Source organism: Rissa tridactyla, chromosome 23, assembly GCF_028500815.1.
Source record: "Rissa tridactyla isolate bRisTri1 chromosome 23, bRisTri1.patW.cur.20221130, whole genome shotgun sequence".
Classification (NCBI taxonomy): domain Eukaryota; kingdom Metazoa; phylum Chordata; class Aves; order Charadriiformes; family Laridae; genus Rissa; species Rissa tridactyla.
Genome location: NC_071488.1, coordinates 2797291 through 2823292, shown reverse-complemented (window position 1 = coordinate 2823292; position 26002 = coordinate 2797291). Strand labels below are relative to the sequence as shown.

Sequence of the window (26002 nt, the reverse complement as noted above, 5' to 3'; positions counted from 1 at the left end):
GAGGACGGCCAAGCTTCCTCAAGGAGAAAGCCACGACAAGAGAAATCCTTACAAGGATTCCTACGCAAGCATCCTCCAGAATTGCATTATACAGGGTTAACGCTTGGAAGAGTTTCTTCCAATATTTAAAAAGTTACAATACTTTTGTGTTTTATAGAAAAAGAGTCACGGTATAGAAGATTGAAAATAAAAACAGTAAAAGCCACCTTATGAGTTTGGAAGGGCTGTCTGTAATCCAGACAGGAATCCCTCCGACCAACCCAGCGTGCAGAACGAGAACCGCGAGCGAGCGGCTCCGGAAACACGGGGCCTTTGGTCAATGAGCGCAGCTGCTCTCGCAGCACTCGAGTCCTGAGGCCTCCAGGCGAACAGTCCCCCGCCGCCAGCGCCGCGCAGAGGAGGAGCCCAAAACCACAGCATCTTCCTCCCGCAGCACGGCCAGCCCTCCTCCAGGCTGCCGGGCAAAGTCTCGCCTCCGGAAGGTAGGAAGTGTTCAGAAAGTTCAGCAGTCTTTGAAAAAAAGACTTAGGTGTTTTCCTTTACACGTGGATATTATATAGAGCTATAATTCGCTTCCCCCCCTAGGGCTTATTTTATTCTGAAAAAGAAGGGAATATATTCAACTCTGGGAACTCTTCGTTGTTGTAGTTGGGTCCTTGGTCTCCCAGCATTGTCAGCATGTCCTGCGAGGGTAAAAGGAGAGAGTCGTTACCTGGACTAGAACATCACGTTGGCAGTTCAGGGCCGGAGGAGTTTGCCAGAGCAGACACCGCATACCGGGATGGCCCCTTCCCTCCCACGGGCACACGGAGTTTGTGTCCAAGGCCGTAGGAGAGCAGCGAATTTAAGTCACAAGCAGTGACTGCACCGACTCCTTTGAAAGCAGGGGGCAGCAACCCACAAGAATATGAACTCTCAAGAGTTATCTTCACTTTACTACTTCAAGGGAGGCGTTTGGCTCTTTTGTTATTGTTTTTAATTAGAGCTAGAAGGGTTAATTCAGCTGCAGAGCTGGTAGAATTTCACACTGATCCTGCAACAAACCAAGACACAAAGCCAGGCCAGCTGAGGCCTTTCTGCCTCCCCTTTCCCATTCCAGCTCCATCAGGTTACTCCCAAGTTTGAGCCCTCACCAGACATTGTCAACTAAAGGGACAAGCTCTCGGCGCTTCAGCCACCTGCCCACACTTGGGAAGAAAAGCCCATTCGTTCCCACAAGATCGGCCCACACCAGTCCTCACTCGGGAGGATAAAAAAAGCACCGTCTTACTGAGAAGACCTCAGGCTGGCTTGGCTGCGGCTGCTGCACGTGTTGCTCCCCGGAGGCCGGGCCGTGGTGTTGTCCTTGCCACTGCGGCCACATCCCCACACCTTCGGCTGCCCGCGTCTGGAACGGGGCGGGGGTCTGCGCTGCCTCTGCGGCTGTTTTAACAGAGAACAGGTCAATAAGGGATTCCCGGTGCAGAGCCGTGGTTTCTGGGATCCTTTAACGGGACTGGGAAGCGCACAACTCATTGGGTGGTGCCTATGGGTCACAGGGTAGGATGTCCCCTCCAGGAAAAGCCACTCAACTGTCACATGCATTAAGGTGTTTGTCAGTACCCACCTATGGGGCAGAACAAGAACAAATGGAGGGGAGGTCCCGGAGGGGTTTGTTTCCTCCCAGTCAGCCTTGAAATGGTTCAAAATTCATCTGCTCTGGAGCCTTGCGCTGGGACAATGGTTAAAGGCGATAAGGACGGTGTTAGCCAGAGTAGGGATTTAGCTGTGCTCTCCACATTTGGGCATTCCCAACATACACCAGAAAACAATGGAGAGGAGATCGCATCACACCAAGGCTGTATCTGACTGAGGCTCCCAGCTTTCCTCCGACGGGATTTTGTTGCCACCCCAACCTCCCCAGCACCCCATGCCATACTCACTAAAGCCAGTGCCACGGCTCGCAAGGTTCGGGTAAGCCGCGCCGGTAGGGGAAGCCGTAGAGCCAGGTGCGGTCATGGGGCTGAAGGAGGACGGGGTGCTTTGGAAAGTCCCCATGCTGAAGGAAGGGGGCCGAGTCTTCACCGTCTGGGATGCCACTTGCTGTAAGAGAGAAAGGAGAGAGAGGTATTTATTCTGAACCTCGTCTTCACTAGGGTGAGAAGTTGCTGGACTGGCCGCAAAGGAAAAAGCGCCCGGGCACACGGCATCGCTCCAGCACTCAGCTAGAGAGTCAGAGCAGGCTGATTCACGATGGCGAGAAGGGTCTGTAAAGCTGCAGGGACTCAGGGCCCGCACCCAGGGTTCAGGCTTTCCTACCTGGGGCGTGAATGCTGGCCGTGTCCCCGGAGCCCAGTTAGTTCCGCTGGCCTGAGCTGGGTTGGAGTGGCGCGAAATCTGTGCTAAGATCCGGCCTGCTGACGAGGGCTGCTGCTGAATAATGTTCACAGGAGGCACCATGCTGCTGCTCCTGGAAGACAGAAGAGGCACTCTTAGGACACTAGGTATCACATAGAGGACGAAGAGGGACAAACGCCATCCGTGTGAGCTATCAGTGGGGGTAAATGAGCCCAGAAACGTGGGGTAACTTCACTCATGTGCCAGTGCCCATCCCGCTGCCCTGCTGTGGGCACAACTGGCAGGAGCTGCTGGGGTACTGAGCCAGGCTCCTCTCACCCAGCTCTTCTTGGGCTTCAGTCCAAGCACGGCCGAGAGGCACAGCTATCCCATGGACAAGCTTTGGCAGCAACAGAGCAGAGGGCTACCAGGGAATCGAGGCAGTAGCTGGGGAGGCGAAGATGAGGGTGAGGACCGGCACAGCAGAGGAAGGGCCATGCTGACTCTGCCCAGCCTCAAAGCTCCTGCGCCTCTGACCAGGAGCAAAGCAGCACCAGGCAGGAGGGCAGGGGGGGCAGGAACCCTTCTCACCCCCACTCCTCAAAGAAACCCATGTCTGCATGTGTTCCCCCCATATTTTCTGTGCACAGCACATGGGAACAAATTTATAGACAATCGCCACCGTGCAGACAGAGGCTGGGAACACTCAGCTGTGGCAGAAGGACGCACAGACAGAACTGGAACAATTGCAGGACAATACAAAAGGAATGCGAGGCCACCCAAAGCACAGCACAGGAAGCCTCACCTGAAGTTCTCGGCAGGTCGCGATGGGGTGAAGGTGTTTCCCTGCGTAAAGAGGGGCTGGTTGGCAGGCACTGTGCTGGCAGGAATGGCTTTGTTCTGGTCTGTGAAGAGAGGTTCATTCATGTCAGGCCTAAGAATGTCTCAGCTGCAGGGACAGAGAAGCAGTTGCAAGAGACATGCTCATGTAAAGGAAGACCATTTTGAGCCAAAGCATCAAACATGAATGTCCTTTATCCAGACACGGACTCCAGATGGTTTTGTAAAGCCTGTTTAATTTGATTTCCTCTCCATTTTCTAATAAACTTTGCATTAAAGTCCTCTGGGGTTAGAGCATCTACTACATTCTCTGCCCAGACCAGGAACACGGAGAACTGCTCTCTGGGGACAAGCACAAAGGATGAGACTAAGGCGGGCAGTAACACAGAGCAAGGGACACCTTATCACGCACTGCCTCCTCACACCTCTCCAGCAAAACACTGGCGTATCAGCGTAGTCTGGAATTATCCACTTGGCATCAAAATCCGCACTATTCTGCAAGACTGGGCCACCACAACACAGTCACAGCACCCAGAACTGCTCTGGGTGACTTAGGAAAGAGCAAAGAGCACTTGGACTGCAGCTGAAGTTGGATGAAGATGCAACGTGCTGTTGGCCATGTCTCACAACCCAACACCCCTCACCTGTATTGATACCGCTGTAGATCTCGCCGAACCTTGGGTCCCGCTCCTGATTAAAAAGGCTCTCTGCCTTCTCCAAGGGCTTGCTGTGCTCGGGGCCGGCAGCGGTCACAGGCTGAACGGGAACCTGGGAGCGGGGACAGATGTGAGCTCTCAGCACCTCGAGCACAAAGGGAGCCAGAGGTGTTGCAGCCAGCAGGGAGAACAGCCGAGGGCTTTGCAGGCAAGAGGCCGGGCTGCTCTCCGGCCTCCTGTGTGTTTTATCGCGGCAGTGTGGCCATTTAGGACTGGCAGCACAGACATGGGCAGAGTGGAGAGGGTGCCACAGCGGCAGATCAGCATCAGGCACGCAGATCCAGCAAAACCCAAGCCAGAACACCTCCCTCTCCAAACTCTCAGCAGCCTTGAGTTAATGTTGTTTGGCCACCTTTAAAGCCCCAGCAAAAGGTAATTTAAATAATGCAGGACAACAAATACAAAGGAGTAATCGAAACCCCTGTTGATTTACCTGTGAGTGGTCGTAACCAGACAGGCTCTCCCTTCCTGGGCCCACTTCCAGTTCTGTCTGTTGTGGAGGCTGCTGCTGCCTAAAATAGAAAGTCTCTGTAACAGGAGAACACCGGCTGCTAAAAACGATTGCCAAGGGAACAGATACTCTGTGGTTACACCAATGATTCATTAGCGCAGAGGAGTTCATTGCTGCAGAGAGGAAAGTTTGGGTAGGAAGGCTATGTGAGAGGAGGGCAGAACCAGCAAGAGAGGCATGGTAAAAGGAGCTGAGCACCTCCTGACCTTGAGGGCAGCTGGGCCGTGCCCATCTCCAGGGGAAGGCTGACACTCTGCCCCAGCTGGGGCCTCGGCATGGAGTTTGACAGGGCAGGCCGAGACTCCTGGCTCGAGTTCCTTTAAAGCAAAGAAAAAAAAAAAAAGAAAAAAAACGTATTTAAAGATACCAAACGAAAGCAAACAGTTGGCTACTGCGTGTAGGAGAGTGCGCCTGTCTGGGACAAGACTGGAAGCTTTGCTTTTGCAAAACCTGTTCGAGTGAAGGATCCTTCCACTCGGTTTCCGTGGTCTCTGAAAGGGGGGTGGCGTGTAATATAATGCTAACGGGCTGGGAGCCAAAGGGCTCTGCCCCTCCCACTCAGTCACCGAGCACGGGAGCAATCAATAACCTACACCAGGAGCACGGCCAGACCTGCATCATCCTTAAAGCACAAGCAAAGGTTGAAAGAACTCAAAAACCCCCAAGATTTTTATATTCAGCTCTATGTCAGCCACTCCAGAGCTGGTGCCTGCAGAGACCACCAGCAGTTTTAGGTTTTAAGCCCAAGATGTTGGTGGAGTTCATTCTGCTCTTCTGTTAACTGTCAGAAGTCAGGTACTGTTTAACCCCCCCAAGAAAGGAATAAAAATCCAGCATTTTCTCAGGACTTCTTTTGCAAGCTGCTGCTTCAGTAGTACCTGATCTCAAAGATGAAACAATACAGATAACCTAGCAAAGACGCACATAGATAAAACACACTCAAAACACAATCAGACACAGATCGCTGCTTCTCTGGTCTGAACTTATGCAGTGCTTTTAGAAGCGTAGTATGGATGTGAGAATGGATGCGTGTGGAATGAATGAGTTCAAAGAGATATCTCTCTAACAGCAGGACAGGAATTAAGGCCTGGATCGGATCTGCATCAGATTTCAGCCCTGCGCTCGCACCACAGCTCGTTAAAGCCAGAGGGATTTGTCACTGCTCAACTCAATACTTTGTCATCAGAAGGCATCAGCTCACCAGCTGCGGGAAGGGAAGAAGTGCTACCTGCACTCTAGGACATTGCCTCATTAAAAAAAAAAAAAAAATCCTGGCTTTTCACCTGCCCACAAGCAATCTAGCCTTCTGCTTGCCTGGTGGAGAGACTCCATCTGCTGCACTCCCCCAGCCTGCACTTAGGAGTCACATGCAAGAATATTTTTGGCCTTTATTTCAGTTGCTGCTCTTCTGTAAGGGGCCTGGAGCTCACTCCTGGGAAGACAGAGCAGCTCTGCTCACTCCCAAAGGAGACGTACCAACGATCGAGAGAGAGAAAAGGAGAGCAGCAATGGAAGCAGGCTGCCCACTGGAGCTCGCTTCTGAACCCAAGGACAAAACTACAGCAGTGGAGAAAAATAAAGGTTTACTTTCTACCACCAGCTGCAGACAGTCCTGCTCACGTGAAAAGCCACTCTCTGGCCCAGCTGCCTCTCCTGACTATCACAGGAGTCCAAGAGCTACATTCAAAGGCGGACTTCACTAATATTAGCTCTGACACACAGACAGGAGACTCGCTCCAGTAACCAGAGTTAAAAAAGGCACTGCTGGAGCTGAACTTTGCCAGCTTGCTAAGCCACACAACCGAGACAGCCAAAGGGATTGAATTTCTTGCACTTTATAGTCCTCTAGTGCCTGTCACGGCCCAGGAAGAGAGCGCTCATGGGACCTGGCAATTTCTCCGGGGCCTGTGCAAATTGACGGGGAGGTTGGTGAGGAGGAGAGGCCAAAACTCCCGCAGTTCTGTGCTGCTGGTTATTCTGGGACAGGACCCCATCAGGTTCGTGCGCTATCACTGGTGGTTGGCAAGTCATTTCCATGTACATACTTGACGTTGGTGTTGGTACAGATGATGTACTCAATTTCATCCGAGTAGGGGTTCTGGAAGGTAAAGGAGCTGGTTCTCATCCAGAGCCATTCCCGGTTTTTGGATCGGAATCGGAACATGACTGACAGAACCTGGCCTTTTAACTTCACCACCTAAAAAAACGTAATGCCATCAGTAGTACCTGATAAAAGAAGGCGTTGAAGAGCAACCTGCCTCTGAGCCACCCCCCGCTGAAACCTTGCGATGGCCCTTTGCCTCAAAGCCTCCAAGATCGTATCTCAGTCTTCCCCAACTAAATGGCACTGCCACCGTTCCCTGATGCTGGTTTGATTCCCGAATGATATGGGAAGGGAATCTAATATCCCCTTTTTGGCTTCCGCTTTTCTTATCTCTTTGCACCGGTGAGATGTATGGAAAAGCCTCCAGTAAATGAAGCACATGCTGTTGCTTCTGATTCCAACTATTTGGACAAATGGATATGAGCGGCTACTTTTTGGAGTCATGAAAGCACAGGGGCAGTCTTACCTGCCCTGCCACAAGTCCAACGCCCTCAGAAATAAGAGTAACGACAACAGGGCAAGCAAACCACATCCATTTCGAGTTCTGCAGCACTGGGCTGGGCCCTAGAGATGAACCAGTGTTTCAGCCACAGAAGCATGGCATTCAAGTAGGCACTTTGTAGCCACACCTCTGGCCCTAAAAGCAGACCAGGCCAGCAGCCAGAGGATGAATTCAAGAGTTAAACATCAGATGCTTCTGGTTTATTCTGCATATTTACCATTATGTGACTATGTTCTGTAACTGTTTGCCATTGGACAAAGGAGAAATATCTAAGGTTTATTTTTCTCTTGGTTTTCCAATTAGTTTCATTGCTTTGCAAGCGCCAAGACAGATTCCAGTCTGAACACCACACTGCATGCAAAGGGGTAGCTGAGGCGTTTTACCTGCTGAAAGCTGTCCCGCAAAAGCTGCTGGTCTTCTGGGTGGCAGAAATCCACAATGTCTTTCCCCAGAAGTTCCTGATTTTAAAGGAATTGGGAGAGAGATCAAGTCAGTTCATCTGGCAGGCAGACTCCCTCTTTCAGGTCTGCCTCATTAATTCCAGTTTGGACAGGTAGTTACTGCTCCCCCACCACACCACTGTTACACAAACCAAGGACGGGAACTGGCGTGCTTTATTTTCAAGAGAAGCACAACAGCGGTTGACTTAACATTTGATCTTTAACTTAAATGGAGGCAAAAACCATCTTAATTGACATTAGACATAATCCAGAGCCACCCGTCCTTCCAATGATCAAAGTACTTAGAAAAGCACATGAAAAGGCAACTGGTGGAGAAGAAACACATGTTTGGTTTAGGCCCCGGGCATTGTTTTATCAGATCTGTTAGACAAGCAGAGCCACGATGTACAAGAGAGGGGGGTAAGTGTCAACAGCAGTTCGTTCTTAGAAAACTCCTACCATTTTCTCACCTGTGGCTGGTAGCCAACAGTAGCCACACAGCGGTGATCTATGAAGGTGAAAATGCCTTCGGTGTTGTGTCGGGAGATGAACTCTGTTGGCTGACAAACATTGTTCATGTCTGTGCAGTTGGGTGAGCTAGTGACCTGCACGGTGAGACAGGTACAGTGTTAGCAAATCTTGGAAGGGCTGTTTTCTCCTGACCAGCCAGCCCCGCAGCCGCATTCGTGGCAATCAGGAAACATCTTCAGACAGAACAGTTTAACTCTGCAGGCTTTTAGGACAAGGCAATGATGAACCATCAAAAGGTGCTACACCCACCTGGAGCCTGCCAATAGCCACGAGGCAAAACTTGCTGCCCTGGCCAGCGTCCGGGTCATCATCAGGCAGCGAAACACCTGAGAGGAGTGCCAAAAAATTCCAGCAAGGTTAATACAGGAAAAATTGCTGATTTCAGAGGAAAAAGACATGCAGTTCTGACTTCAATACACCTCTCCACCCTGTATTGTAAGTCAATAGCCTTTCCCATGAAGGAATTTAGTAAATTAAGTTGTCTCCCCCTCCCTTTTCTTTTTTGCCAGAAGGGTTAATTAAAGTTCTCTGTAACTTCCAGCCCAAGCTAGCGTATCAGACACTGTAATATTATTTTCATCCTCTACAGCATCTCTACCGTTCAGAGACACAAAGCTCTGATCCAGCATCTGCAAAAATTAGTTCCATCCTAAAATAAGTGGCAGGATACATTTGGAAAGCATTTGCCGGCACATTCAGTTCAGAAAACGGCCAACTTCAGACCATATGCTCTTAAAAACAGCCACAACCGAACACTTCAGCTGTCGTTACCTGCAGGGGGCCAGGCTTTTATGTAACCCGTGCAATGCACCACAACGTAGTGAGGTTCACCATCTTTTGCGGCACCTAAGCCATTCCTGGGGAGAGAGAAACAGTCCGATTGTGCTATATATTACACTGGGGTAAGGTCAGGCAAGGTTTCTACTTGTATTTTAAAAAAGCTTCCATGGAACCTCTTCAGGATAAAAAAAAAAAAAGAACAAAGACTTAACATAAATGCAAGAGGTTCAAGAACAGATTAGGCTGGAATCTATCTCAATTTCAAATTAAAAAGGGACAATATACACCAGAGCGCAACAACAACAGCGCAAAGAATACATGGTGTTAAACTGACTTCAAATCCAATCTTGGCATAAAGAAAGATGAATCTTCCCCAGGATTATCTTCCTCAACGTGGTGGTACTTTGGTTCCTCTACCCACAGCTCCATCTAAACTCTTCAATGAGCTGTACTAGCCTACCCTACACACGCTCACCACAGCGCGTCCCCGCCACTCTGATGACGGAGCTGTAGCTCATTTTGCTCCCAGCAACGCCACGCGCTTGCCCGTAACGCTGGTATTTACCTGCAGCGATTCCTCATAAAGCTGAGACGATTTACAGAGACTGGATCCACCGAGCTGTTGCCACACCTGTACCAGAACGAGAAACGCGAGCGGAAAGGCTTTTATCTTTCTTGGTCAACATCAGAATGATTTCATAATCTTGTATAAGAGGAAGCACTCTATAAACAGGGATGAACCTTTGATTCTCCATCACACAAGCAAAAAGCCCTCCTTCTACAGACTTTAAGGGAGGTGACACACGGGGTCAAAACAAACTGCTACTTGAAAGTAGATCTTCTACAACAGGCTCGAGAGTTATCTTAGCGTAGGGCAAAGAAAAACCTCAAGAACTCGACCGTTAGCTTTGTGTGAACCGCTCAGCCACGTTCGATCATGTATATGAGCAAATAGACATGAGCAAAAAAATGAATGAAATGAGCGAAGAAAGCTGAAATAAAAGCATGAGGCAGCCAGGAAGGAAGATCAGCTTCAGGCTCAAGTAAGATTTCCCCAGGGAATCTCATCATTACCTCATTCGGCAGATGAAAGATCTTCGGGAGCCCATACACATCCTCATGGACTGCTGGCCTTCCTTCTTGACAGTCCCCGTCTTCAGATCTAGGATGCGGCCTAAAGAAAGAAGAGAAAACAAGATGCTGCTGCAACACGAGTCCTTTCCCCAACACAGGCACCAGGTAACGGATTAGGAAACTAGCAAGACACAAGTGTCACCAATGGTACCTTTAGATGCATTCTCAGGGGGGGCTGCAGGATCCTTGTTAGAAAGGCACCAGGGTTTGGTTCCTTCTACAAAGGGAAGGTTTTAATCCAAGTCCTCTGCAGGCTTTCACCCTGCCCGCCCCCGCCGATCCCTCCCCAGGCTGCTTTACCTGTCAGGGCATTCTCCGATGTGGAGAGCTGCTCCCTCAGCTTGCCCACGTCATCTGGGTGCACCTGGTCGTACAGGGTGCTGCCAAACCACTCGGACTGGGGCTGGTTCAGGACGGGAGTGACCGAATCGGAGACATAGACCACCCTCCCGGTCTCACAGGACACTATGAACAGAAAGCCATCGGCTGCCTCTAGGATCAGGTGTTTGAGTTCCTGCATTCAGACAGACAGACACGCTCTTAACTCCAGAGCCAAGCAGCTGACACCCCCTACACCCACCCCAGGTGCCTACCTCCCCCCACCCACAATTTAATTCCCCCCCATGACTGCAGTATTTCCCAGAAAGCAGCATCAAGCCAAGACCTGGTCAGTGAGAAAGGAGGGTTTGTAGGTGCCGTCAGTGGAGGTATTGCCTGTGCCGCGCAGGGACTTCATGTGAGAGACAGCCATGCGCAAGATGGTGAGCTTGTCTGGTTTGCGGGCCAGGGCACTGCAGGTGGGCACCATGTCCGAGAGCTCTGTGATGTAGGCAGTCATCTTGTTCCTTCGCCTACGTTCAATCTCGCTGTGATTTTCCCTGCAAAAGGCCAGGGAGGAGAGGAGGGAAACGAAGTTACCAAGGGGCCAGAAGCCTCAGCCATTTCCCCACATCAACGCTTCCAACAAGGCCAGAGTGCAAAACACAGAGATGCATCAGGGTCGTCAGGAGTTAGAAGGGCTACAAGCGCCTCACATGCTGGGCGTGCACAAAGGAACACAGGAACAAGTGCAAGGAGGAGAGTCTACAGTTGGACCTTCTCTGCTGCGGGCAACAGCCTCCCTTTACATCACCTCAGTTGTTCCCCGGTACCTGGTGAAGGCAAGGAGCTAGGCTACGCTATTTTAGCAGAGAAAGACGCTTCCCCATCAATTCCACAACGCTGCAGCAAGCCAAAGGGTTTCTTCCTTTGCCACGGCCTCTGCTCTCAAAGTGGGGTTCACCTCACTCTACTGAGGAAATCTGCTTTTAAACAGCACTGGTGCAGACAGCCCACAAAGACTCATCCCACCCGCTGTTTGTCCCAGGATGAATCAAATCCCCTCCACCAGCACTTTGCAGACACCCATGTGTCTCCGATAGCCATACAAGGAGGCCAGCCAAGACTTGGGCACCTAAACTACAACAGCTGAGTCTCACCTTGCAGTGCCTTTATGGAGACACTTCTCAGTTACATCCAGAGCCTTTTACAATATCGTGGCACGAGGGAAAGCTTTAGAGCAGATATACACCTGATTTCTGTATGGATCAAGGCCAGCATGGATGGACCATCTACCAGGTGGTGCACGCAAACCTCTAAAGAGGCACCACCACGAATACGGCCCACGTACAGTCCTTAAAAAGGTTCTTCTCACACCTTTTACAAGTCTGCTCACAGGGCACGGTCCCCATCAACCCCCGGAATCAGAAGGTAACCTGTTTGGACTTGGTTCTTTTTGTCCAGTATATGTAGCTTAACTGGGTTACTAAGGTGGGTTTTTCAAAACAGAACTTAAAAGCCAGGTTTCCTATAGAGAAGGATGGATCGGATGCAAGGAAGCACATGGTGGGAAATGAAAGAAGATGAAAGTGTTGGAAGGAACACAGACAGGCGAGTGAATTAGAGAGGATAAATACAAAAATGGAGCATTTATCACTACCAGGTGTGTGCAATCATTCAATGACCTTGCTCCTTGCTGCAAGAGACTGATACTCAGAAAAAGAAGTGTTTCAATTATCACACTCACCTTTAATTCAGTTTCTCCAAACTCATATGCTCAAGTGGGAAAAGGAAGCTGCCTCCACTACAAAAGCTACTGGGAAACCACCAGACATTTTCCTTGCCCCACTGCCAAATATTCTTTACTACAGGCTCTTGCACGACAGCAATAACTGACTATTGGGAACAGAGGAAAGGGTCACTACTTCACAGGAGGAGAAACCCCTGAAAAGCACTGCTCTTTGCTGCATTCACAGGCCCCACCTCTAGGGTTTCCTTATCTCCTCAAATATTTAAGCTATGCAATACTGCAGTTAGGAAAGGCTGTGTCTGGGGGTCATTTTTTGTTTTAAAACCGTCCAGCAGGCAATAAACTGACCAGAATTGTGGCATTTTCAGCACTCAAAACAATCTTTTTAGTCCTGTGCATTGCTTAAGAACAAGCCTAGGGTGGAACTAAGAAGTTACGGGGTAAGTCTGCAGGACGGCAAGCCACAAAACAAGCCATTCTTCTTCACAAATTACCAACCCTCAGCTCTGCAGCAGTAACCAGCTGTGGGTGGCAAGCGACAGAAACCTTGATGAGGATTTAAGCAGTTTTTACTCTGCAGCTGGGAATGGGGAAGGGTACATTGAGAGCTGGTGTTTTTCTGCTGGAGAAATGCAGTCCTGACAACACACCATCTCAACCAGCCGCAGTTGCACGCAGTGCTCTCGGGGTACATTTCTGTATTGATGGTACAGCATTCAAAATTACTAGTTTGTCATTTCAGCCACAGTCCCTCATTAGTTACAAACAGGAACTTGGGGGGTGGGAGGAGATGGGGGGGAAATAATCTTGTTTTCGGTAAGCCTAAATCACTGTAATGCGCAGGACGTCACCTTTCCTGGAAGGTTTCAAGGGGTAGAAATAACCTGAACTAATACACTTTTTAACGTCTGGTTTGATAGTACAACAGTATTTGGGCGACAAAACCTTACCAAGGTGAGAACGGGCCATTTGGCACCTTGATCCAGCACATGAGAAACTGTATTTAGCTCAGGTCAGCAAAGCTACAGTACTCAGTGAAAGCAATGGCCCAACCAGGCTCTAGCCTGCGGCCTTTGGCAAACAAATCCTTTTGTGTACTCCCCAAAGACATTCTCACAAGGGGACTAAATGCCTTTCCCCTCCTAATTCCAATTACACAGCAATTTCCAGAAGTCTGTTCAGTTTCAAGTCCTCTACTGCAGCAGATGAGAGAAGGAGGGAGGGGAAAAAAAGAGAAGGGATGCCTAGAGAAACATTAAGGAAAGGAAATACTCTGCTTGTCCATGCTTGAAATCTCCATTCTCCTACCTGGCAAGTCTCTCCTTATCCGCTGAACTCTGTTCATCATCAGACCTAAAAATAAAATCAGCCATCTAAGCTAAAATGGAAAAAGTTTAAAGAAATGAAAAATGGGAAGATGTACTAGGAAACCCAGCCTACAGACACGTCTGTTTTGCAGAGAAGCAGTTCCATAAAACAAAGCAGTCATTAGTTTGCAACATTACACATTAAATGGGTGCCCGCTATCTGCGTTGGTTTGAAGTTTTTAAGACGCTTGCCAAGACTGCAAAATAGGCAAGGGGTAGCTCTGTTTTACATATAACTGAGATGCAGATTATTCTGTGCCAGATTAGGTGGTTATTGGCAAAACTAGGAACTAGGGTCCCAGTTACATTAAACTATTCTTCCTTTAAAGAAAAATAAACTAATAGCCCCTTTGATAGTATTAACAAACCAGAAAAGCAGATTAAAAAAAAAAAAAAAACAAACCAAAATGCACAAACAGCGTAAGATTCACAGCTAACAACCCACATTTTTGTAACGCTGCCACATAAACACCATTCAGGACAAGACAGTCGAGATGGCTACATGACAAAGAGCACAAAGATGTTACGCACATCATCTAGAAGGCGGCACACGGACACCCTCACCAACCTGCATGCACTCTCAGTTTTCAGGGAAGAGGAATCTGCAAAGCTTGTTTTACAGAGCCTGATGGTAAGTTTTCCTCCTTGAGGTTTGGCTGCCTTGGAAAACAAATAATCCCCCAAAAGCTACCGCCCGGAAAGGAGAAGGTACACGTGTTCAGCAAGGCTGGCATGCAATCTCACAAAGGCTGAGTCTGAAACATATACTGTGGATTTATGGAGTACAGGGAGGGGGGTTTAGCATTACTCAGCTGTGGTACCCTTCCACTTCAAATAGGTTTTAATACAGTACTTCAAAAAAAAAAAAAAAAAAAAAAAAAGAAGCCACGTTCAGTTCCATGCTCTTGTTTCGCCTCACATCGTCTGAGGAGGGAAGAATGTACTGGGAAATGAGGGCTGCCGGAGCTGCGAGGGGCACGGTACGAGCAGTCCCACAAACAGAGCCGAGGGGCAGAGCTGCCGAGGGGAGCCGTGCCACGCTTCTCCTGCGGCCGCACACTACCACCACCCACGACTCTGTTACTGCTCTTCACCTCCTGCCACTCTCCTTGTTGCCTGAGCCAGTAACTGCAGGCGATAATCTCGACATTAACGTGCGCAGGAACTGCTGATGCCCCACCAGAAACAGGCTCTGGCCCTCCGCAGTTCAGAAGTGACATGCAGTTGTTTTGTTTCTTTCTCTATTCCTTCCTCACCCACCGTGTGTGTATTAACCAGGGTGACCAAAGGCCACACTACAACAGGGTCACAGGGAGCCCAGATCCCACTCTAGCTCTGGCACTGCACAGTTAGGTAGCAGAATTTTTAACTTTAAGGGCCATGAAGTTGTTCAGCACCGCAGTGCTTGCCTACAGCATGTGCTTTTTTTGGTATTTTGCATTATCTTAGCACTTAAGTGTATTATTAGGGTCTGCTATACCTAATGTTCCCAGAGCTTACGCCTTGCCCTAGGGAACATTCAGTGAGGGCTGGCAAACACATTTCTAATGGGCTTGGTTTTGGAGTAAGCCAAAGCACTTAAGAAGCTGGAGAACCCCAGCTCAGACGCCCCGCGAGCCCTTTGGCAGGCAACAGCATGACGGTGACCTGATGTTTTTGGCTTTGCCATTTTTTTGCCGCTCTGCATTGAGACTCTGACACAGGTTTATAGCTCCGGCTGAAACATTACAGAATAGACATTTTGCAAAGTCTTTATTTCTAGTTTCGGGGCACGACCTCAATGAGATCAGAGGGAAAGGCCCCTGCACCCAACATCAGCCCTGGCTCACCCTGCGATGGGATCTGCCCTGCTGAGCCTCAGGCTCCTTGACACAACAGGCTGGGCAGTCCTTTCCCCGGTGTCTTCAATCACTTCAATTTTAACTCCAATTTCAGGAATTTCTAAAGTCAGACCCCTCCTTAAGACAAGGCGCTAAGCAGACTGTCTTGGCCATTACTCTGTATTGGCTCATTTTATCTCTTAGCAAGACATAGCACGATGTGCCTTTGCGCTGAGAGGACACTCTGGAATTTAGAGCACTGGGAATACATGCAAAAGAACTTCACTTTGGCAAAAACTTACACATCAACACAAAATAAACCCATGAAATATTTAAATTGAGTTCCACGGCCTTCAGAAAGCTGTAAAAATACCCTGAGGTCAGTCCCAGTACTAGATGGTACGGAGCTACTCTCAGACACCAACAAGTAGACAATCAGAACCAAAACGTTGCCTATAACGTTACTGTACACCCTGATCTCCAGGAAATCCCCATTTCTAGAGAAAGCTTCTGCCCAGCTCCCCCACAAAACACACAAACCACAACATTTGCCGGGAAACCCTGTTCAAGTCAAACTTGAACTAAGCACGAAACTTGTCTCTGCAAGTTTCTTGAGCAGGAGAAAAGAAGGAGAGTCCAAGGCAACAGCTGAAAGAGATGTCAAAAAAGAGGAACGTAATTTCATAATGAACTGGTCCATAAAAACATCAAGGAAAATGTCTGGATCCTTTGGTGCACCTTCCTTCAAAAGCAGAAAACCTAACGGCTAGTTAGAGGGGTGCTGCAGGATCTCTCTTGCGTTAAGGTGGTTTGGCACCAAAAGCTTCAAAAACTGCATCACAGCAGATTCTTACCTGGCAAACCTCTCTTTATCATTTGGCATCGGGTCATCATCGCATCTAGGAGAAGGGGGAGAGGAAGAAGAGTTCTTAAAGTGTTTACACTTACTTCTTGCCCAAAGACACCCGAGAGAAGAACAAGGTTTAATAAATCACACAAAAAAGATCTGGTGTTAGAAAGGCAAACCCTACTGTGCACAGGCAATCCAGAACCATACCCTTCATTTATCTAGTTAAAGACTACAGCGTAATTATTTTTATCACTTTGATGATGTTTTCCACATCACGTTTACATCAAGGACAGTGGCATTACACTCAGTAAATTTAAGCACAATCACAAAGAAATAAGTTAAATTGCACTTTGAAGATACAGTTAGCCCAAATCAAGACCCTCATCCAAAGGCTTTCAGTAGGTAAAGCCTATGTTCATCAGGACCATTATCATCCCAAAGCCACTCCGCAGTCATCTTTAAAGCCTGTAACATATGGCCTTGCGCTATCATTAGTTGTCCAGTCCTAAACCATGTAGTGCAACTACAAATAAATGACATGAGATCTTCCAACTCTTCTGCGTTCCATATGGATCATGAGAGGAGACACTTGCAGCCTCGCCAACTCCTCGGGAGTAAGGATGCCTCTGTGAGTGAAGCATCCTCACAACAGATGAGAATTAAGTAACACGTGTCTGAGGCACTAACAAAAGCTCAGCATCTCGCTGTTGTGCCGATAAGCCATTTGGCAGAAGATCCTTCTCTACAAAACCCAGAGGGCTTGGCCAACAGCAGCGCTCCTACAGCGCTGCACTGGAGCGACCCGCGATCGCTGGAAGCATTCGCAGAAACTATTTAATCTTTTGAGACGGTGATATCGAACACAGCAACATCACCACGGAGTTTTGCAACCCCACTTCAACCCGGGGCTCGCAAGGCTCTGTTCTTCAGCTGGCCTCGTCTAGCTATGGAGCCTACCAGGGAGACTCGAGATGGAGCCTGCATCCAAAGCAGGAATGGGATCCCCTCCCACCACAGCTCCTTCTCCAGACTCACAGTCCCCATGTGCACAGCAGCTCTCCTTTGGCATCGGTTGCAAAGATGGAGGAATACTGCTGACTAGGAGAAAGGGGAGAGTTTAAGGAAGTGGAGCAACTGCCTACTTCAGGCTCCCCCCGCTCCCCTCTGCGCTGCTGGACAGGAAAAGCCACAGGAGCAGCAAGCGCCTGCTCTGGGGGAAACACACAGACACACCGAGACCACACAACGGGAACTTCTGGATGCGATGTTCTCCCTCACCTGAGGAATTTACTGTTCCCTTCTCCATCATCATCAAAATCAAGCCTGAAAAATATAAGCAAGAAGGTAATTATTAACCAAGCAGTTTCTCCTTTACAGGTTGCTTTTCCGTCTGTCCCTACATGGATGCAGATGATTCCCGAAAGGAAGATTTAATTAATCCCAAGTGCTATTGTGAAACAACCCACAAAGTTTAGAAAGGGGCTTCCTTTACATGTCTGTCAGAAACAGAGCAAGGAAACAGTTCAAAAGAGAGACAGCCCGCTTGGCGCGCCCACTGCATCACAACCTCCCGTTCCAACTGCTCCAGATCTCCTAGCAGCGATCTGAACCCAACAGGCTGCCACAACTGCTCCTCTCTGCCCAAGGGACTGATCAACAGCCTACAAACGGAGCACCCCCAGCTCAAAAGCTTGCATCAGTTGCATTTAAAACAACAAAGGAGGGCAAAACACTTCAAGAGTTAAAGTTCAGTCTGGTGACCCCCATAGTTAACGTCCTTAGTTCAACAGCAGACAGCGTCACTGTGTTTGCTGTAACAGGGTCAAAAAAACATTTCTAACAAGTGTACGTGGGAGGACCGAGGAAAAGCTTTTCGCTGCACTTCCTTTCGGACTAGAAAACTGGCATGTAGCTGCAGCACGGCAGCGTGCGTGTTTGTAAATGAAGTGCGAGGAACAAGTAGCAGACAGCGTGGGAGGAGCTGCAGGGAGCAGGAGCACCAGCAAACGGAGGTGAAGGAAAGAGTTGGAGTGACTGGGGGAGGGCAGGGAGAGATTTTAATTAGCTTGAAAATTAAGAGGGAACTTCTTGTGCCAGGAATTTTAAAGCAGCCACTCAATATCCTTTTAATTTGCAAAGGCATTTTTAGCAAACAAAAAGCTTACCACAAGCACATTGTGGCTTCCCCCCACCCTCTCCCAGAGGGGGCAGTTGCAGAGGTTTGAGTAAGGCCCCAACATTCACATTCTCTGCTCTTCTACCTCTCTTGGAGAGAACTGGCTCGTCTCACTGCTTCAGTGACTCCTCTTTCCCTCGCAATCCTTCGTGAGCAACCCTCTTCTGCGAGGTACAACTCAACTGTTTAATCCCCTCCTTTCATATGTAATGCAGAACGTGGCTTTAGCGGCTGTGACTGGCGTAAAACATAGCACTACGAAGTAAAAGGACTGCGTACAGCACATCTGAAGGAACCAGGCAACTCTCCTTTGCTTCGAAGCAGACAAGTTTCCTCATCACAAGCCTGACCACTCTTCCAAGAGAGAAATGCTTCCTCAAAAATACACTTCACACACGCACCTCCCTGAGAAAAGCAAAAGCCGCTCAGCCCCTGAGCACACACTCACCCGGGACGCCTCTTGTTGGCTCTCTGAACGATGGCTCCTCCAGCTTGCGCACCCTGTCCAGGGTTCCCGGAGCTGACGGCTGCACCCAGCGAGGAAACATCTGATGTCATTTCTAAACAGGAGAGTGGAAAAAAAAAAAGAAAATAAACCAGCGTGACGTCAAATCCCCCTCTAGTTCAGAGGGTGGAGTATTCTCCACATACAGCTCCCATTAAAAGCCATTGCATTTCAGCATCTGATGTGGATAGATTTTGTGCAATGTGCGTTTCTAGTCCTTTCATCTACTGCTTTCTCCAAAGCCTGCACTAAGGGCCCATTGCAAGCTTTGAGCACATGCTGTTTTCATAAGCTAAAAGCTTAGATCGCTAAACTAAAAGATGTGGTCTCCTTTTTAGACAGAGGAGGAGTCTGATGCGATCGCGGGTAGGGGCTGAACCCATTCTCATATGCAGAGGGGGAGGAGAAGAGTTGCGAGTTTGCCTAATAACACTAACGCCGCCTCTTGAAGAGGGTTTATTTCCCAATCTAAGAGACAAAGAATTAACCAAGATGCTTGTAAGGCACCTTGAAAACCACGATCTTTCAGAGAGTCATTTCTATTCTTCGGCTATGCCGACCTGTGGGCACCACAGGCATGATTACCAGTCTCTGCCTACCCTCCTCCGCGACCGGGCACACACAGAGTAACATCAGTTCCTCCCCAAAATGACACTACTTCCATTAAGCACGATGGCAGTCTTGCTTGGAGCTAAAAAACCTTGTGTTTTACATGTAGAAAAGTGGCGTAAGTAGCAGGAACGCTAATCCATGCTTTTTAAAAGATGAAGCAGGCAGGTAATGCTTTCAAGGAGTGTGTAATTGGTACGCCTTCAGAGATCACGCCACCCAATACTGCAGTACTGCTTCTACAGGAGGTTCCACGTAGATACGACATTTGAGAAAATCAAAAGCCTACTTCAAGACGTGGAAAATAAGCCCCTTTTGGTGTATGGGAAAGAAAAAAGTGTCTAAGTGAACGCGTTGCCCTCACAAATTGGATGGCAGGCCCAAGCCTGTTACGCATTATGGGGTTTTTCCACAATGAAAGCAAAGCGCCCGAGCTCCACGCAACCGCACACAGACTGAACCTCTTCCCCGGCCGGGCTCCCAATGTCCTGCAGCATGGGTGCCCCTTCTCCTTCCCAATCACTTCACCAGCAGCTCCCAGCTCCGACCAACATGAGCAGGGACTTCTCCTTCCCTGCATGCCGAGACACTACAGTTGAAAGCGGTGTTTGACAGCAGACACTGAGCTTTACTTCTTCGATCCTCAAGTGGGGCTTTTCCCTAATCCCAGCTCTTAAGGCGCACACATCACAGGCTCTGCCGTTGTTCAAAGCTTGCTCAGCACGGCTTAAGCTGAAACCATGTCGTAACGTTGCCACAAGAGCTGCCTTCAACGCCCTTCTACCGTAACACAGTCTGATCTGCACCAGCACCGGGGTTCTTAAAACAAGTTAAAAGGCATTTTTTCATGTTTCTCAAAAAAGACAGCTTTGTACTCATTTTAATGGTTGTGGTTTTTTAAGTTTGCTGCTAACCAACTGCCAGACTGCAACCAAAACAGTCGCTCCAGCCAGAGAACCTCCACTGCAATCTTTGCAGGCCGAGCTGCACAGAGCGCCTTGAAGGTAGAAAACCCGCTTCTGCTTTATCAAAGCGGAAGGGGCCAAAAAACCAAAACCAACACACACAAAAAAAGCCTATTGCTGGGGTTCCCAAACCACAGCAAAGCAGTACACCCACACCGAGAGGTGCTTACGTGTGAAATGCTGCCGGAATTGGTGGGACAAAGCAAAGAATTGAAGTCAGGTTTAACAAATACGGCAACAAATCGGGGCTTAAGCTGAGATATCGTCAAATCTTAGCTCAGCCAAGACCACAAGGGTATTGCTGATTTGTTTTCCTCGGAGCAGCTGGCATTGCTGAAGAAGTTTCTTCCTCGCCAGTCCATAGTATTTCCCAGGAGTGACTAAAATATGGAATAAGCATCCAGCCCGGAGCTCAGCCATCAAAGGGGCCAACAACAACAGTCCCGAACAACAGCACGAGCAAACACACCCAATTTCAACACTAACTACAACAACAAAACACAAGGACTTCTCTGAAGTTTCCAGGAAAAACTGAGACCAAAGTATAAGGTATGGAAACATAGATATTTTTAAAAGACAGACGATTATTTGAGGTTAGTGGTTTTCAGCATGTGAATACATAAGGTCTCTGCCAGAAAATCGGTCCCTGCAGGATAAAGTGAAGTCAGCTGATGTGATGCACTTAAAATAAACGGAGGTTGGCCTTCCTCACACTCCATCCTCCTCGCTGGGACCACAGACCTTCCCCATCTCCTCTGCACCAGAGTGTGGATCGTTTGGACACCTCTGTGCTCCTTCCCTTATTTCTAAGCGAAGTCCCGAGGTGCAGAACGGGCTGACATCAAAGGTCTCTGCTTAGTGGAACACAGTCCCGACTGCAAGTAAACCAGGTCAGAAGGTTTATTCCTTTTCCCAAGGAGCCTGCGGCTTTTCAACACATGTATTTAAACACCACGGGCTGAACAGAAATAAAGTTTCTGGAGCACGGCAGATAATCATTTTATTAAGGAGAGAGGAATTTCCGCTCTCGGGCAGGGGAAGGAAGTGACACTGTGCTGTTCCTCTGCAAATCAACTTTTAAATAGGTTTGAGGGGGAGGAAGGGCGTCTTTTGTTTGTTTTTAAAGGCCTCATCTGAGTCTTCACTATTTCTAAGGAGCCTATGGCATGGACTCGCATATCACACTGAAACCGCTTTACCTCGTGCTTCAGCTTCTACTCGGAAACATTTGCTCTTGTGGTACAATATGCCCTTTCACAAGGGGAAGAAAATAAAATATCTTGAAATTTGGTATGGTAAATGGGTAATAATTTGTTCTGCATACTGAGGGAGAGCATCAAAATAGTTATATACTCTTTCACATGACCCATTGGCCTCTGCACCACATCCTCACCCGCAAAATCAGGAGAGCATGGGGAAGGCAGATGGGAAGGGAATAGTTATATCTTGTTCACCCTCCATAATTTCTAGGGCACTAGATGTTTCCTTTCACAATCCCCATTTTTCCCTAATCCAAAGACAAGCCGTACAGCAATTTTACGTTGAGGTCAGCGTGGAGTTGATGGAACGCAATCTATCAATGCAAGCTCCGAAGACCCCGCACACAAGAGCGGGCGATGGCGAGGGTCTCTCAAGCACACGTGTACTCAGTAAAGTCCCAGGCACAGAGGCTCATCGTGAGAAGAACAGTCACTTCCAGAAATCCCTCCACAGCTGCACTTGAAAGCCACCGGCTCCAAGCGTAAAGAGGAAGATGCGAGTAGTCAAGAGGCAACCAGAGCCAAAGACCCAGCTAACGGAGTCAACCGATTCTAAGAAAGCCTGGTATGTTATCACTTATGAAACAACCTTCTTCAAAAATCAGATGTGTCACCAAAAGTCCCAGTCAATCTTTCTCCAAGGGCAGGGTGAGTTTCGTAGAGTCACCGCTGCAACAAGCGATACCTTTGTTCGGTCCCTGTTCCAGCATCAATCCCCGCTTGCCTTTACCGTGTGTTAAATCTAATTAAGGGCAGAAGACATAAGCAGGGGCAGTGCAGAGAAGTGACAGATCCTCCTTTGTAACTGACTATAAATCCGCAAGCACAACCACAATTCAGCCAGCAGTTCGACCCAGAATAGAATAGGCTGGAAGATCGCTACGGGAATGTCATCTCGAGCGCCAGACTTCCCGCCCAGCTCTCCTGGGAAGGGCTCTGTCGCAACTACTGGCATCTCAACAGTGAAAAAGCTTCAGAAACGAAGTCACAGAAAATATTCAAAACTCTGATTTACGAGATGGGCCTGCCGTAGCTCTTAAATGCATTTTTATTGTACCACTTGGCCTACTACAGCCAAGCCCCGTACAAAGCACAGCAGAAGCAGTAGTTCCTGCTGCAGAGTTTCACCATATGGTTGTTCACCAGGCTCGGCATCAGCTGGCACATTTTAGTTCAAACTTAACCACTAGCGAGCTCCCCAAAAAGCCATGGAGGTCGGGAGCAGATAACAGCTGCTACGATAAACCAATGTACTACTTAAACCAACACTCACATTCCGCTCACAACTGCAAGGCTTCGGTGGGACCAACGCACTGGCTTTGTATTTACAGAGCGTCTCAATTTCTGTGTCTCTAGTACCTTAAAAACGTTTATTTTTTTAACTAGATGGGTTTTTTTTTTAGGTTGTTTGAACTTCTCATGTAATGCCAGCTTGGTGTTTTCATCCCCATGGGAACCACCTCCAAGAAGCATTACAGAAATGAACTCAAAAACCATAGAAAAGAATGCATTTTCCATTGTCAAGTGTCTGAAATCATGCAATCATAAAAGTAAATGTTTGAAGTGAAGCTGATCAATCATATACTCATCCAGCCAGCACTAAGTGTCCTAATAATCCAAGTTAATATTAAAACCTGTACAGTAATGCAAGCAAGGCAAGCCACTTTTATTAATCCCTCCTATTTTCTCCCGGTTAGTGATACTATTCCCTTTTCACTCCTAACCAGGAGATTTTAACAACCTAAAACTTGCTTAAACGGGCACAACTGAGAGCTTTCAATCTAGCACTCTTCACAACTTAAGTCTTTTTCAGTTAAATAAGACCACTAAACTGTGCGGTGGCTCACCTCACCCTCAGAAAGATGAGGGAGCAGAAAGGTTTTGCAGATTTATTTCTCAATTAGTTTATCTGAAAACAGAGAAGTGCTTTATCCACCCCTCTCCCAGGTTTCCCAGGTGACCTCCTTTGTCCGTGGAGCATTTTGGAGGAGGACAGAAGGCCCAGGATGGCACGACACTGAACACAAGCTGCAGTTTGAACACTTCAAATAAGTTCCAACTTCTTTTTCCAGTAAGTACAAACACACAAAGGAGCTCCAACTTATTTTTGTGGTCAGTTTTCCCATCTTTGGCCATGGCCTGCTCAAGCTGCAGTGACATTCAGCATATTTGGGGACATTATCCAGTATTCACTGGAGCCCTGCAGCCCATTTTTCAACATCAAAAAAAAAAAAAAAAAAGAAAGAGAACCCAGCTTCTAAAGAACAATTTTCACAACTAACTTATTTTACTAATAACCTCTATATATGCAATGCTTATGCAGACTGTAAGTATTTTTGTCCTCAGTTTAAAAGAGCGAAGCTAACATTGGTCAGTCAGTCAGCCCATTGATAGAAATATTAAACACACATGTTGAAAGTTCTGTCTCTTTTCCTCGCAAATTTGTTTAAAACTTTCCTATTATGCAAAATCTCATGCAACTCCAAAGACTACACTCAGATAAACACTTAGTGGCTTTAAATTGTTAGTGCGTTCCGAGTATCTTCCTTTCTTATTCACTGGATTCTTCCCGAGCTGGCCTATAACATACATTCTTCCGTTCTTACCCCAAGCAACAGCATTTTTTTTTTCGCTTTACATTTAGCTGCGCATCCTTTGTCTGCCAAACTGCAAAACCTTAATCTCACGCCATGCTGGCAGAAGAAGATGTGAACTTCCTGATGAAGCCCATACCACCACCAACACACACGACTAAGATTTTACTACTTGGAATAATCTCACTGTTTCATGGGATGCTGCTGTGAGCCAAAAGCGTATTTTGCTGCAGGACAGGATCACAACTTTGACAGTTTCCATTTCAGATATGTTTTTGCTAAGCTGAATCAGGGTTTGGTTTTTTTTTTTCCTAACATGCCATTTCTCACTTCTGATTGCTGAAGAATTTCAGATCATTATGTGAAACCACAACCATGTATTTCCAGACACCAGTTCTACACTCTTGCCTCAGAATCACCACAGACAAGTGACCCAACATGTTTTCTCAATATTTAAAGCCACAAAAGCTTCCTATGTTGTTAGAATGAAAAAAGAAAAATCCTTTAGAAGTTACATCGAACAGTACTCGATAAACCTGAACATGTCACACGACCCAAGACCTCGCCAGCCTCAAGCCACAAGCAAGAACAGTCAGAAACCACAAGCCAAAATATAAAAAAAAAAACCAACTAAAAAAACACAGAAGCTCAAATTCTGATTTCAGTCACCTCGTTGTAAATTCATCACAATTTAGCAGACACTGATTATTCCAGATACAGACCAATTTCAGAGCAATTTAGCCAGAAGTCTGATAAAGCCCAAAAGCTTCAATTTTATTCAGCGAGCATCAGATATCACCAACTTTCAGCTTCCTCCAAACGGGGAGTCACCCTTTGGCTATCCACCCAAGAGACGAAAACTTGAAAGAATATTCTGCTCTCTGCTGACAGGCACTCACACCCTTGGTTATGCACCAGCTATTCAGCTCAGCAGTTTAAAAAAAAAAAAAAAAAGGTGGAGAGGAGATTTGTAAGAATCCTTTTCACAACAGAGCATCAGGTTTTGCCTGTTGCTAATTAAGAAAACACACAGGAAAAAAAAAAAAAAGGGGTCTAAAACCAAGATAAGGCATTAAGGATGGCAAATGCCAGCAAGCCCCAGCAGCGCTCGCTGCCTCCCGGGAGGGTGATGATGGAAACCAGCCCCAGCACCGGGCACACCAGGGCCCACACCACACACTGAAATTCAGGGAGCAGAGATGAGGACGAATCTCTTCCTTCACACCATTTCCTCCTCCACCGCCGGCTCACCTTCTGCCCAAAATTCCCTCCCACTCCACCGAGTACCTCCTGGAAAAGTTTCTGCCGCCTGACAACCACACCGGCGCTCCAAGCCCTCCCGGAGCGCCCCAAAGCTGGTCCCTCAGCGCCCCTTCCCCACCCTGACTCCCTCATTTCTTCTCAGGGGTATCCCCCACCCCATCCCACCCTCCACAGGCCGCTCCTGACCCGGCCCCAACCCCCAGAGAACCTCCCTGTCTCCCCCAAACCTCCTCCCCCGACCGAGCCTCCAGCCCCGGCTGACATCTCCCACCCACCCCACACCCCCACAGCCCGGCCTAGGCCTCCTCCCCCGGCCCAGCCCCAGCTAACGGCACGGCCAGCAGCCCCGGCCGGGCCTCCCTCCACCCAGCGCTGCCGCCCCCTCAGCGCCCCCCGCCCGGCCCCGGGCCCCCTCAGGCCCCCGGGACGCTCCAGGCCCGACCCCCCTCCGCCTCCCCAGGACTCCCGCAGGACAGACACCCCGCCGTGCCCCCCGCAGCCCGTCCGGCCCCGGCTCACCCGGGTTGGCGGCGGTGGCTGCCATGGCCGGAGCGGGCAGGCGGCCGCCCCCCGCCTCCCTCCTCAGCGCCGCTGCCAAGATGGCGGCACAGGAAAACCCTCTGCGCTGCCGCGCAGCCTAACCTGCTCCTCG

The 26002-nt window shown here is 48.5% G+C and overlaps 1 protein-coding gene across 16 annotated transcripts; it reads right to left on the bottom strand.

The window, feature by feature from the left end:
• Positions 1 to 568: 568 nt before the first annotated feature.
• ARNT (aryl hydrocarbon receptor nuclear translocator) lies at positions 569 to 26002 on the bottom strand. 16 transcript variants are annotated; one of them, XM_054182508.1, is made up of 24 exons: positions 25870 to 26002; positions 18604 to 18715; positions 17258 to 17302; positions 17015 to 17077; positions 15984 to 16028; positions 13251 to 13295; positions 10539 to 10752; positions 10175 to 10388; positions 10026 to 10091; positions 9815 to 9914; positions 9306 to 9371; positions 8732 to 8817; positions 8210 to 8286; positions 7900 to 8034; positions 7373 to 7447; positions 6429 to 6580; positions 4590 to 4700; positions 4306 to 4384; positions 3801 to 3924; positions 3122 to 3221; positions 2299 to 2449; positions 1923 to 2082; positions 1263 to 1422; positions 569 to 683 (listed from the first exon to the last, which is right to left on the bottom strand). In XM_054182508.1, exons 1-24 carry the CDS (start codon positions 25892 to 25894, stop codon positions 674 to 676), a joined length of 2415 nt encoding a protein of 804 aa, XP_054038483.1. In that variant the 5' UTR covers positions 25895 to 26002; the 3' UTR covers positions 569 to 673. The 16 variants fall into 16 exon arrangements, with proteins under 16 accessions (XP_054038483.1, XP_054038479.1, XP_054038487.1 ...); XM_054182504.1 differs by having other exon boundaries at positions 1271 to 1422; XM_054182512.1 differs by lacking the exon at positions 4590 to 4700 and having other exon boundaries at positions 1271 to 1422.

Excerpts from the sequence above, each read along its gene's own strand:
- ARNT (XM_054182504.1), bottom strand. The coding sequence starts at position 25,894 with ATGGCAGCCACCGCCGCCAACCCGG. Across the intron at positions 13,296-15,983 it reads GATAAAGAGAGGTTTGCCAG|GTCTGATGATGAACAGAGTT; the intron begins GTAAGAATCTGC and ends TTTTATTTTTAG. Across the intron at positions 10,753-13,250 it reads GATAAGGAGAGACTTGCCAG|GGAAAATCACAGCGAGATTG; the intron begins GTAGGAGAATGG and ends GGCCTTTTGCAG.